The sequence below is a fragment of the Belonocnema kinseyi genome, chromosome 2, assembly GCF_010883055.1.
Source record: "Belonocnema kinseyi isolate 2016_QV_RU_SX_M_011 chromosome 2, B_treatae_v1, whole genome shotgun sequence".
NCBI classification, from domain to species: domain Eukaryota; kingdom Metazoa; phylum Arthropoda; class Insecta; order Hymenoptera; family Cynipidae; genus Belonocnema; species Belonocnema kinseyi.
Window position 1 is genome coordinate 82,118,399 of NC_046658.1, and position 12,382 is coordinate 82,130,780.

A 12,382-nucleotide genomic window follows, 5' to 3' on the forward strand; every position below is an offset into this window, starting at 1 on the left:
TTATATAAAAAATATTTAGAAACTCTTTCTTTATAATTTCTAAAAGAAGAAAAAACTGTATGATTCAAATGAAAAGTGAAAAATTACTGGGAATTAATGTGTTCAACTTTTCGACAACCCTTCTTAGGAATAAAAATTTTTCATGCAATCATTTTGAAACAATTTCATCTCAATAGGGATAATTTACCTAGAAACTTTATTTGATTTAAAGTAAACGATGTGGAAAACTAGATGTATTTTTTTTCTTTTCACAGAAGTGGTTGGCCAAATGGAAGAGAGTGCCTTCTACGTACAATTTGTGAGCTAGCCGAGACCCCCTTAGCGAGGAGTAGTCAGGACATAGTTGAGGATATTATTCATTTGCTTCTTACGTAAGAAATACTTTTTGCAACCCCTGTCAGTATTTAATTAACAGCAGATTTTGCTTGTGCAAAATGTAATATATAATTCTCAAAGGAATTATATTGCTTTAGTGAAGTTTAATTCCAGAAAGAGTAATTACAACAATAATAAGATAAATTAATTACATCTTCAGTAGAAGCTACCCTAGAGCAATTAGAAAATTAGTTTCTATCATACACTCAAATAATGAATTCATGTTTATTAGTTAATTAATGTTATTCCACTTCTAAAATTATTGTTTTAATGATTAAATACATACTTTTACCAATTCAACTTTTATTTAGATTGAACAATTAATTGGGAGGGATTGAAAATGTATTTATAAAGTTGTTCAAAATTTGAATTCCGCGAAGAAAGATTTCAAGGATAATATTCATTCTCAAAAACACCAGTAAACACTGAAAATGGTAAGCTCTATTAATAATAGCTTTTGACCTCAATCATTACCGTTAGAAGGCAGCTCGAGGAAACAGTAGATACTGTTTAACAGTAATCAAAAGATCAATACCACTTGAAAGTTCTCACGACACCAAAGCTACAAAGCCGGAATACGAGTATTTTGATTGAATAAGATTAACAGGACTGTTAAATTTATATTGATTTTTCGCTGATTATTTTAGACTAATTTATCATTTTTCCCATTATTGATCTAGATTAAAAATAATAAGCAATTTGTATTTAAAAATGTTAAAACACATTGTACATTGCTGTATAGTCTACGATAGTAGTATAACGTGTTTCGAAAAAGCAGTATATGAATCAACCTAATTTTGAATAAAATTATCAATATACATTGTTTATGAAGAAACATAATTGAGAATAAACCATTAGTTATTATTATTATTAAAGGATCATTCCAGTAATATTGATAATAATAGTCTTCGGATTCATTAATTCATTTTAGAATAGTTTGATTTTTAACACTTTAAGTTTGAATTTCGTAATTTGAGAAGTTTTCAATTAAAAAGCATGAAGTTTTTAAAGTTTTAGGGTAATAAGATTTTAAAGGTTTAAAACATTTAAAATTCTTAAATCTTGAACAGTGAAGATGACAGTCATTTTTGTTTTATAATAAACCAAATTTTTTCTTAAAAAATCTAGCTAATCACTTTGAATGTTACTTGTTACTAAATGATATAATACATATTAAAAATATATTTATGAATTGTAACAATTTTCTAATTTCATTTTTAAATTAATTTGGAATGCGAAATTCTAAAATAGTTTAAATTGTGATGTCTTAAACCTAAAGATTTGGCTTTAAATGTCCAAATTCGAAAATATTAGGCAAGGTGTTTTTTAATTTTTAAAGTTCGAATTTATATTTTTTGTGAATGCTGCCCCCTCCCAAATTTGTTATCTTTGCTAACACAGAAATTTCTAGTTTTTTTTCAAATCGTTCAACATTAACTCGTGCCCCTGGGCTCTTGAAATTGACATAGGATTTTAAATGGGAAAGGCTCAGTTTTCGGAAAAGTTGAAAAAAGAATTACTGATTATTTTTCGTGTCTGGAAAATGGACTAAAAATTCGAAATAGCACTTTTATGTATAATTAATATTTAAGATGGTATTTTGCTGTATTTTTTCAACATGAATTATTTTTATTTGATAAGTGATAATTTTTCAAGTATTTTTTTAAAACTAATTTTGAACTGCTAAAACAATCACTATTAGGTAAACCGTTTTTGTCCGTAATTCCTGAAAATGTATTCCTTTCCGGGATAAATGGTACAGTTTATAAATATGAAAAGTAATACTTCTTATTTAACGTAGATGTAAATTATCAGAACAATTTGTATTTGCTGAAGATGGAGAAAATTGTAGTTTTTTCGTATCAATTTTTGAAACAATATTGTTCTGGTACGTTACGAATAGTGATTTTTTAAATATATTTTGTTGTTGAAAGAAAATAATGAGTAATAAGAGACATATTTTAAATAATTGCGAATTGTATTTTACAAAATGTGCATGAAATATTTTATAATAAGTCTTTGTAATAAAAATATTTTTAATTTTCATACTTGTCTAAGCTGGATTGAGGTTATTAGTTTAATATTATTGGTAATCAATGAAGATTGATTTGTGTAGGCCCTCGGAAGATTTACCGGAGACTGGTTATTCGAGTCACCGGAGCATTAGCAAATTGTATCAGGACGCTGAACGATTAGGAAGGTCTGGTGGTAACTGTATTCTAACTTATCCGGATTGCATCGAATCGCCCTTGGAATCATTTACCCAAATCACATTTCCCTAAGGACTTTTCCTTTAATAACAAGCATCGGCGCCTTATTTGAAGACCCATTTCGAGTCTTGGCAAGCCACCATGGGTAAGCAAGTCTACCACGTAAATACGGTTTACCCAAACACTTGAGCTGTTTAAGCATGGATACACACGACTGATGGCTGCAACTACAAGGCTTTACTTTAAACTGTATAGCATGGTTTACGCTTCAGGAATTAATATTTAAGTCCAAAAAATCAATTCTGTTTATGGATAGTTGCCAAGAAGTTGTGAAATTGGGGCTATTACTTTTTAAATAGATCTTTAATAAATTAGTAAAAGTAGACATCATTTGCCTGCAAAGAATGGCTTTGTAGCCTATTAAGACGTTGATAAAGTTGTTTAAATCTCTTTTCTTTCCCTATCCTCCTGCGTCTTTCCGCACTTTTATCCTATCCTATGTCAGCGTATTAATTTATTTCCTCCACTCCCTTTAACTTACTTTTGACCCTCTCTTTCTCAATATTCCTTTCTCCCTAAAGGTTCCCCTCTCTTTCATGTCACACCACATACCTTTACGTAAGTCCCCTCTCTTCACTTTCACTGTCACTTCGATCTACTACCCCTAACCACTTACTTTCCCTCTCACACTATAGTCATGATAGGTTCTCCTTCTCCGACAACCCCATACTTGCCCTATCCTCACTTTCTGTAGTTCCTCCTCCTCTATTCTCATAATTCCCTTCCTAAGAAAAGTTAGGACAGGCAGAAGGACACTAGGGCGAATCTATAAGGGTTTCTGTACAGGGCTACGAAACACTAAAGAAAAACTAAAGTTCTTTTTAAAAATTATTTCATACCCAAAGTAGAACGAAAAAGACGTCAAAGTAGGTGCCGCGCCCTGACTTCATCAAATTCTTCCTCCTCTACTTCCCCCTCTACTTCCCCCTCTTCTTGCTTCCTCAGCTTATACGCTCCTTCCCTAATTCCCTTCCACATCCCTCACTTCCTTTCATCTGACTATAATAATTTTGAATAATTTCCTCTACATTCTCTGACATACACACACATTTTTTACTTCAACTACCTGATTTCCCTCCTCTAATTTTCCCTACTCCCGCTTCACTCAGTTTCCCTTACTTTCCCTGTCCTTTTCTGATTCCCCTTCACTTCCCTTAATTTTCTTTTCCTCATTTCCCATCAGTATCCCACTTTCCCTTTCCTCGTTCCTTCTCTTTTTCTCTATTTTTGCGTACGTTGCTTCCCCTTTCTTCTCCTTCTTTCCCTCTCCCCATTTCTCATCACTTCCTCTCCTTGAAAAACATTACGAAAAGCAGACGAATAGTAGAACGAATATTTTTAAAAGCTCTGAATACTATTTTATGTCAGATGACCAAAGTAATTTTATAAATTATTAAGATATTTAACAAAAAACTTTCTCTACATTCTGGCTTATGGTACTCTAGGGGCATTCTATTATATTCTAGTGAATTACACTATTTATTATATTACAATAAATATTAGTAATATTTATACAAATATTACTGTTTTTAATTTTTATGATCATGTGGTAGGTACAATTTATTTGAGAAAGAGCGACTTTTTGCACCAACTTGAATCCAAGGTAAAATCCAGGGAAAAAATACCATAAAAATTTTAATAATCTGGACAAATACTATGGAGAATTATCTTTAAAATGAGCTCGAGATCTTCCAAAAAATTTTATTATTTCCAGAGCTATTCCGATTTTTCCAAAACGCCAAAATTAAAAATTTTTTGCAATATATTTTGTATAAAATTGGCATTTTGCCTTCAACTTGTGTTTATAAGATGCCGAATTTTATTAACTTTTCTGCTACTACGAGGAAAAATGGTCACGTCCATATTATCAAAATTAGGTTTCTTTAAAACATTTGTAAATCATTTCTGTTTGTAGTGTATGTTGCAATTCCAATATTTCAAGTTTCACTGATATATTATAAATATTTTTATATGTAAAATAACAAATATTCTCAATTATAAAAATGCTTTACTAATAAAATGGTAATAGCCCCAAATATTTATTTTCCACAATGTACCTAGAGTATCTAGAGAATTTTTTCAAATTTCGTGTTTTTTAAGTTTTTTAGGTGCTGTAAGAATGGCAATAAAAATATTGGGTGCATCAAAATCCATTTTAACATAGTCAGACGTAAAAAATGTACAAATTCTATTGTATGTAATTAAATAAATTATATGTTTTCTTCGTTTTAATTATTGGAATACAGTTAGACTATAATTTAATGATTTATAGTAACCCATTTAATAAAAATAATATATTTAAGGTGAAACGAGGTGAAATGTTATATATTTTATCCGCTTTATAATTTCCCAATCCTTTGCAAGTTTTTTAAACCAAGCTTTATTTTAAAAACTTGAAAATTAATTTAAAACGCCTTTTCTCGTATTACTAACAAACGGATGCTTCGAATTGCTTCATATTTACAGAAATAGAGTAAAAAAAGCGTCTATCCAACTAAATTCCGATTTTATAAAAAAAAGGATTACCGTTATTCAAATCAATTTTCACCTTCTCTAAAACAAAATTTTAGCAAAAACTTAACCTAAAGACGGCAGTTATTAGGTTTTTTAACCAAACTTTTTCAAAGATAGTGTATTTCGTTGATTTCGCAAAAAAATGTATTCTATCTATCAAATATTTTCTTGAATGAATGAAAATTTGTTTGGTCTAACTAAATTTTCATGTATATGTATGTAACGGCTTTTTTTGTTCCAGAACATTTTTTATAGGTGTAATAAGCCTATTTTTTGCAGGCACCGTCAGTCGAATCATTTTAGTTCCTTACAGTTAAATTCAATGAAAAATTTAATTTTCAACAAAAAACTTGAATCCTAAACTGAATGCACTGAGACTCTTCAATAGCCCTTCCTTCTATAGTCATTCCGAGAATTGACGCCGCGCCGCAGGTAGGTTTACCGTGGATTGCGCGGGGTTTCCGAATGCCTGTGGTGGTCAGGCGAGCAGTCAGGTGTGAATAAACAAAAACGGAGGGGGCTACAACAGATTTAATCCCACCCTCTGTCAGCTCCGCTACCGGCGCAATAGAAGAGTTTCAGTGTAGTAAAACTTTCAATCAAGCAAGATCAATTTTCAAACAAAAATCTAATAGTTGGAATTTTTTAAAATTTATTTACCTACTAAAAAACTAATTTTCAACAAATTGTTCAAAATTTCAACCAAAAGGATAAATTTTAAGCTTTAACTTTTAACCGAAGATTTTAATTGTTAACATCAAACAAGATTTTTCAACAAAAAATATTATAGTTGGTATTTTAATCAACAAATTTTATAACACCAAATAAAGAAAACATTACTTTAACCAAATAGTTTTAATTTGTAATAAACTACTTGTATGCATAACTGAGACTGAATAATTTTTAACCATTAAGTTGAATCTTTAAACAAAACTTTTACTTTACACCGAAAAAGACGAACATTTAACAAAATACATAAACTTCTGACCAAATGTTTAAATTATCAACAAAAAAGATCAATTTTCTACCAAAAAGGACAATTTAAAAAAATAAAAATACAACAGTTTTAACCTAAATAATTAAATTTCTCTTATAAATATCTATTTTTAACAAAAAATAAAATAGTTACATTTTCAGCTGGAAAACTTAATTTTTGAACATAAAAGGTAATTATTGACAAAAAAAGTCACATTTTTAACGAAAGAAATAAATTAACAGTTAAACTGATCAATCCTAAACAAAAAAAATTATTTTTCAATAAATCAATTGCATTTCCAGCTGAAAAATATTAATTTTTAACCGAAAAGGAAATAGTTAAATTTTCATTTTAAAAATTAAATTTTATGAGACAAACGAGATTTCCACAAAATTGTTGATTTTTAAAAATAAATAGTCAAATTATTGAATCTTCAGCCAAAACAAATTAATTAAGGAAGACGAATTTTCAACTAAGTGTACATGCATCTACAAGAAAATAGTTGTATTTTAAATCAAGAAGATTAATTTGTTACCAAAAAAGACAAATTTTCATTAAAATGTATGAACTTCCAACTAAATACAGTCAAACCTTAAATTAGTGTTTGTGGATTTAATGTTTATGAGAATTGTCGCCGCGCTGCGGGTAAGGGTAAGAGGAGCTGCGGGAGAATAATCGGTGCTCAATCAAGCGTCACAACACAGAGAGAAACAAGTAAGGTAATAAACAGGAGAGAAAAAATAGTTCCGAGATTCTGGATTAATGTCACGTTCAGTCCCAAAATTCACTTTAAATCCAGCTTTGACTGTAGTTGAATTTTTATTTTAAAAATTATCAATTTTCAACCAGAAATTGAATATTTAAATGTTTAGTTCAAAAAATTGATTATCAGCTAAAAAAAATAATTTTTAATCATTTGTGCATGAGTTCTTATTTATTCATTCATTTATGATTATTTCATTGAATATTGATACAAATATTTGTAGGTATTACTAATTTTACCCGGTATCCTAATTTTCGAGCTACTTGCAAACTTTAAAATGTCTTAAATGATAAATGGTATTGATCAAGTATCCCTATTTAAGAGAGCATAAAAATTGTTTATCTACCCCCTCCTTTCAACGATTAGAGTTGGGGGTGGCTGGGGACAGAAAGAGAGAAAAAATTTAGAAAGCCACTTTACTGAAGATACATGTTCAAACAAAATCTAATAAAAAGATTTAAAGAAAAAGATTCGAGTCTCTGTTCTCAGTTGTAAGGACTCTCTCGAGAGTTGAATCTTCAAGTTGATATCCGAGATTGAAAGAATGCAAAAGATGATGAAGTTTTGAGAATCTTGGAAATCCACGTGCGCTACATTTATGGATTTGCTTATATGTATGCGTGCAATGATCTAGCTATATAAGTTCATGTAGAACTCTCTATTCCAAAACTTGCATGCATTGCAGTCTTCCTCAACAAGAAACTTGTCCCGCGCACTGTTTCCATTCTCGCATGAAATTTGTGGCCCATACACTTCGCTACGAAAGTCGCAGTTTAACTTCCAATTTACTGCAGTACTGGATTTAATGTTTGCTTATTTGTTGATAGTTTACATTGCAGTTCTAATGAGATAAATGTTTAATGGCGACTAACATTAATTTTTGATACAGTCGCCCAATTAGTAGTTCAAATTACGATGGAACTTGATGCTGTAATTAATATTGGTATTTACTTATGAATATGAACGTCATAATTGTAACTAATTTTCTTAATTTTTGTATTTTATTTTATAATATATTTATAGTTATTTGCTATTGATTAATTAAGGGTGGAAAGGAAAAGGGAGTAAATGAAAAATGGCAATTGTGTAAAAAAACATAAAAAACATTTTTTTAAACATAGTGTAAGCTCGAAATTGCAACTAAACAAAGTTTTACTTTCGAGCTGAAGCATTGCTTCAATGATGCCAAAAAGTTTGATTGAAAAGATGCTTCCGGTTATGAAAAAGAGAAAAATTGTCCGAAGCTTATCATGTCGGGTTCCATAAAAATGGAATTTATGATCGCCCCTCGAAATGTTAAATTACTCATTATATATGCAAGGGGTGAAAGTTTAATAAAAATTAATTTAGTTTTGGAAAGATTAAGTTATAGTTTTAAAATTAGAATTTCATGGGCTCTAGAAAGTCCCGCTAAAAATCAAATTATGGATGCGCCAGGGTCACGACCGGAAATCTCCAGATTTGAGCGTGCGCTGATCGTAAAAAATGACAAGGATCAGGCTAAAAAATGCACGATATAACAATTCTGCTGTCGAACTTTCAATCAATAATTCTTCTAGCATTAGTCAGTAAGTATTTGGTCATGTTATGTCTTTTGAAAGGTTTGTAATTTTTAAAAAAGAAAGAATCCCGACTAGTGCCCGGTTGGCTCCCGACCATATAATGTAACCGGGGCTTGGATAGTAATTGGAGGACTCCCGATTTGGTGATTTAAGAACAAATGTAGCCCGGTCGGTTCCCGACCAGTTCCTAGCCATGTAGTCTAACTAGGGGTAGCCCGGCCCGGATCTGACCAGAAATCTTCCTAGTTTATTAGGGCCACATGGGAAATATCTTGCACGAAGTTTCTCAAAATCCTGAAAAAATTGGAATAGAAAAAAAAATCAAATTGTAGCGGTAAATAACAAAATTTATGTTTTTTGTTTGTTAACCCAGGCGGAAAATTATACATAGTTTATATATAGTGTCAAGTCTTATACATAATATTCATTTGTTTTATACAAAAAATGTATAAAACAAATTAATATTATATATAATACTTTACACTATATATACACCATATACAATATTTCTGTCTGAAATGCCATGTACTGCTACCATAAAAAATGTAATTTTGAACAAAAGCTTTTAACACAATGTGTATTTTCATTTTTGAGAATTTCCTAGAAAAAGACCATTTTCAGAAAATTCTCAGTAACCCTTTTTCATCAAAAAGAAATTTTCAATAATTTGTGGAAAAATCTATTGACAATTTTTTTCTTCCGTTCAACATTTTCTTTAAATCTCGACTTTTCTTTATTACTTGATACCAATCGGAGCGACGTATTAAAATTTAGAAGAGAGCACAGGTGAACAAAAATTGACAAAACTCATTTCAATTTGTAAAAGCTGTACATTCTAAAAACACCTTACGTTTCGTTCAGAATTGTTATTCTTGGATGTAGTGGTACTATTTGGGGTACTGTCGAATTATATTAGAGGTGACAAGCCCATATCCTGATAGTAGAATTGTTTGCTCGAGGGCACCTGTTAAAATCAAAATTTGGATCAATAAAAAATATGCATTTTATATTTTTTTCCAATTTGGAAAAAATTAAGAGGGCTGTCGCCGTCTATAAAAAATGTTTTTGAAGCACCCTAATGAGCATGTACTCCGACAAAACTTTTAAACTACTTCTAGAAAAATTTAGAACAACAGATTAAATGAATAAAAAATGACAATTTTATGTGTATTACAAAATCGAAGAAAACTCTATTTTTATAATGCAAAATGCAAAATGCAAAGATGTTCGGGATTAGCAAAGACCGATAAAATATGTATCCAAAGACCAGGCTAGGTTATCTGGAAGGATTTTGATATCTTAAAAACATAATCATTGTCCACATTTTGTCTATACAACAGGATACCGAGATATTTGAACGTAGAAGAGAAAAAATGGCAATTTTCACACTGAAAAACTAGCAATGAAGTCGGCAAGAGAGAATGAAATGGTGTGATCTGATTGATAAAGGGATTGCTGTCTAAAGGTTTTTCAATTTGCTAAAGTTTAATTTGAGCTCAGGTTGAGGACTTAATGAGATACGAACCCCTTTTTTAAAGGAGCATTTTGCCTACTTTGACTGATTTTTCTTCAGCATTATTAAATCATAGAAAATATTTTGGATTTTTTTAGAATGATGTGAAAGGCTTTGGAATGTGCCGAAACATTATAGAATACTCTTAAATATAATAGGTTCTGGAACAAAATACTGTTTAATGCTCTTCAAGTATATTGAAATGTTTCTAAATATTCTTGGATTGATTAAAAAGAGTCAACATTTTATTGATAATTTTTTGTTTCAGAAATTCTAAAAAGGTTCTAGAGTGGGATTTTCTCCTTAGTGTATTATTCCTAATATATTGAAGGTAGAAAATAAGAGGCACATTCATTTGATCCCATCTAAATAAAAGTGTAATATATTCTTCTGCTGAAAAGCTTCATGCTATCTGATTACCGTTCCACCCCATCCCCAAGCGTTGCGTCATTATAGTCTAGCCTGTCGATCATCCTCTTGGAGGAACGACCTACTTTTTTCCATCCAAGCCCTCGCGCAGCTAATTATGTGTATGTGCCGTTGCATTTAGCGTTGAGCGGGAGGCGAGAATATTGAATGTGTTGGGAGGAAACTCGACAAGAAGAGCGTATGTTGAATGTGAATTTGATGAGATGCCAAGAAATACCTTGGCTTGTCGTTTGACGAACTTCTCCACGTTCATACACTCTGTGAACGTGGTGTAACGGAGTATTGGGTGCGGGTAGCCAAGGAGTGTGCAGAATTTTATAGAAGAAAAGAAAGGGCTCTGAAAACTTGTGCTCTCGAACATTAAAGTTATTTACCGTTCTTTGCGCCTTACCGCTCTTTCCTGAGAGTTCTTAGCAACTGCCGGCGAATACTAAAAGTATGGGGAAAACACATGTCACGCTGTGTAAAACTTCAGACCTCAAAAATGCTTCATAGAACTTCACTTTTCGTTCAGGTAAAATCTCGATTTCTCATACTTTTCTCATCACAGACGCAAATATACTTTTTTCCTAGTAAATAGTTTGTTAACAGAGAAATATTATTACTAATTGTATTTTTTTCACGAATATCATTTGGATCATTGATGGAAACATTTTTTCTGCTTGTAATTACAACTTCTTGTATGTGAATGTGATTGTACTGTGATTTTAATTTAATTTTTTTAGTGTAAAAAAGTTTAAGTAGAAGCATTGACAAATTTGTTTGATAGTGTTCTTAGATAGAAACATATAATAATGACTTTTAAATTAATAACTTTAAAATTTCACGATTTTTAATAATTTTTTCTTAAAAACATTTATTGTCGAGGTTTTGCATACATTGATATCATTAGATGCGATATTGCGTGATTATGACTTTTAGTGGATATTGTCTGTTAGCTTATCTGTTAATAAAGATTAGGAAGTTCCTGTACCATAAATATAATAAATCACCAAATAAGTAATTTTATTCCACGATGAAGTTTATTTCTGAATCTTTTTAAATGTTATATATAGAATAGAACAATTTTACTATAAATGATTTGTTAATATTAAAACATAATTATACCATGACATTTTACTACTACATTATAATTTCTGAAACTTTTTCTCATCTTTTAACAAACGATAAAGTGCAAGTTACAGACGAAAACTTAGAATGCCTTCATTACGAAGTATACACACTGTCGGTACCGTGTTACAAAAAATTCGACATTGATAATCAAAAACTTTCATTACGAAGAAAAAGTTTTTTGTAAAAATTTGTAATGATTTAAGTTTTATTTTAAAAGGTATATTTTAAGTGGTAAAGCTTTTAGAACCTAAAGATCTAAGAGATTTTAAAACAATTATAACAAAATTTGTAAAGAAAATGTAGATTTTTCAAAAATTAGAAAAAAACTTGTTGAGAACTTTCAAAATTGTCAAGAGAATCAAAAAATTTTTCAAGATGCTAGCAAAGTTTCCATTGAAAACTATTTCCTGAAATAAAAAAAAATGTAGACGATACTAAGCAAACACTTTCAATCTCTTCAGATTACAAACTTTTAGGAAAACTCTAGTAAGTCTATAAGATATTCAGAATAAAAATAGAAAATTTGTAAAAAGGATCAAGAGTAAATATAAAACGGAAACAGATTGAAACAAATTTAAAACAAATTGGATATTCAAAATGATTTTAAACAAACAGTTTAGAGGTTTTTTAAGAATTTAAAAATGTTACAATAGAATATCAAAATTTTTCATAAGTTCTAAGAAAAATCTTAATTTTTTTTATTTCAAAAAACTTGATTTTCTTAATGGTTATTTTTATAGATATTTTCATAAGATTTGAAAAAAATATTGAAGAGAAATCTGAAAGACGTTAAGGCAATTTTTTTAATTTTTCAAACAAATTTAAGAATTAAAAAAATAAGAATCATTTCGAAAGATACTTAGAATA

The 12,382-nt window shown here is 30.0% G+C and overlaps 1 protein-coding gene across 1 annotated transcript in view; it reads left to right on the forward strand.

Annotated features, from left to right (window-relative positions):
• The window catches only part of LOC117168504, a 17,670-nt gene extending 15,013 nt beyond the window's left edge, over positions 1–2,657 (forward strand). The window contains exons 3-4 of the mRNA XM_033354218.1: positions 255–371; positions 2,492–2,657. Coding sequence (XP_033210109.1) covers positions 255–371; positions 2,492–2,657 — 283 coding nt within the window. The remainder of the gene's footprint in view (positions 1–254; positions 372–2,491) is intronic.
• Positions 2,658–12,382: the final 9,725 nt, after the last annotated feature.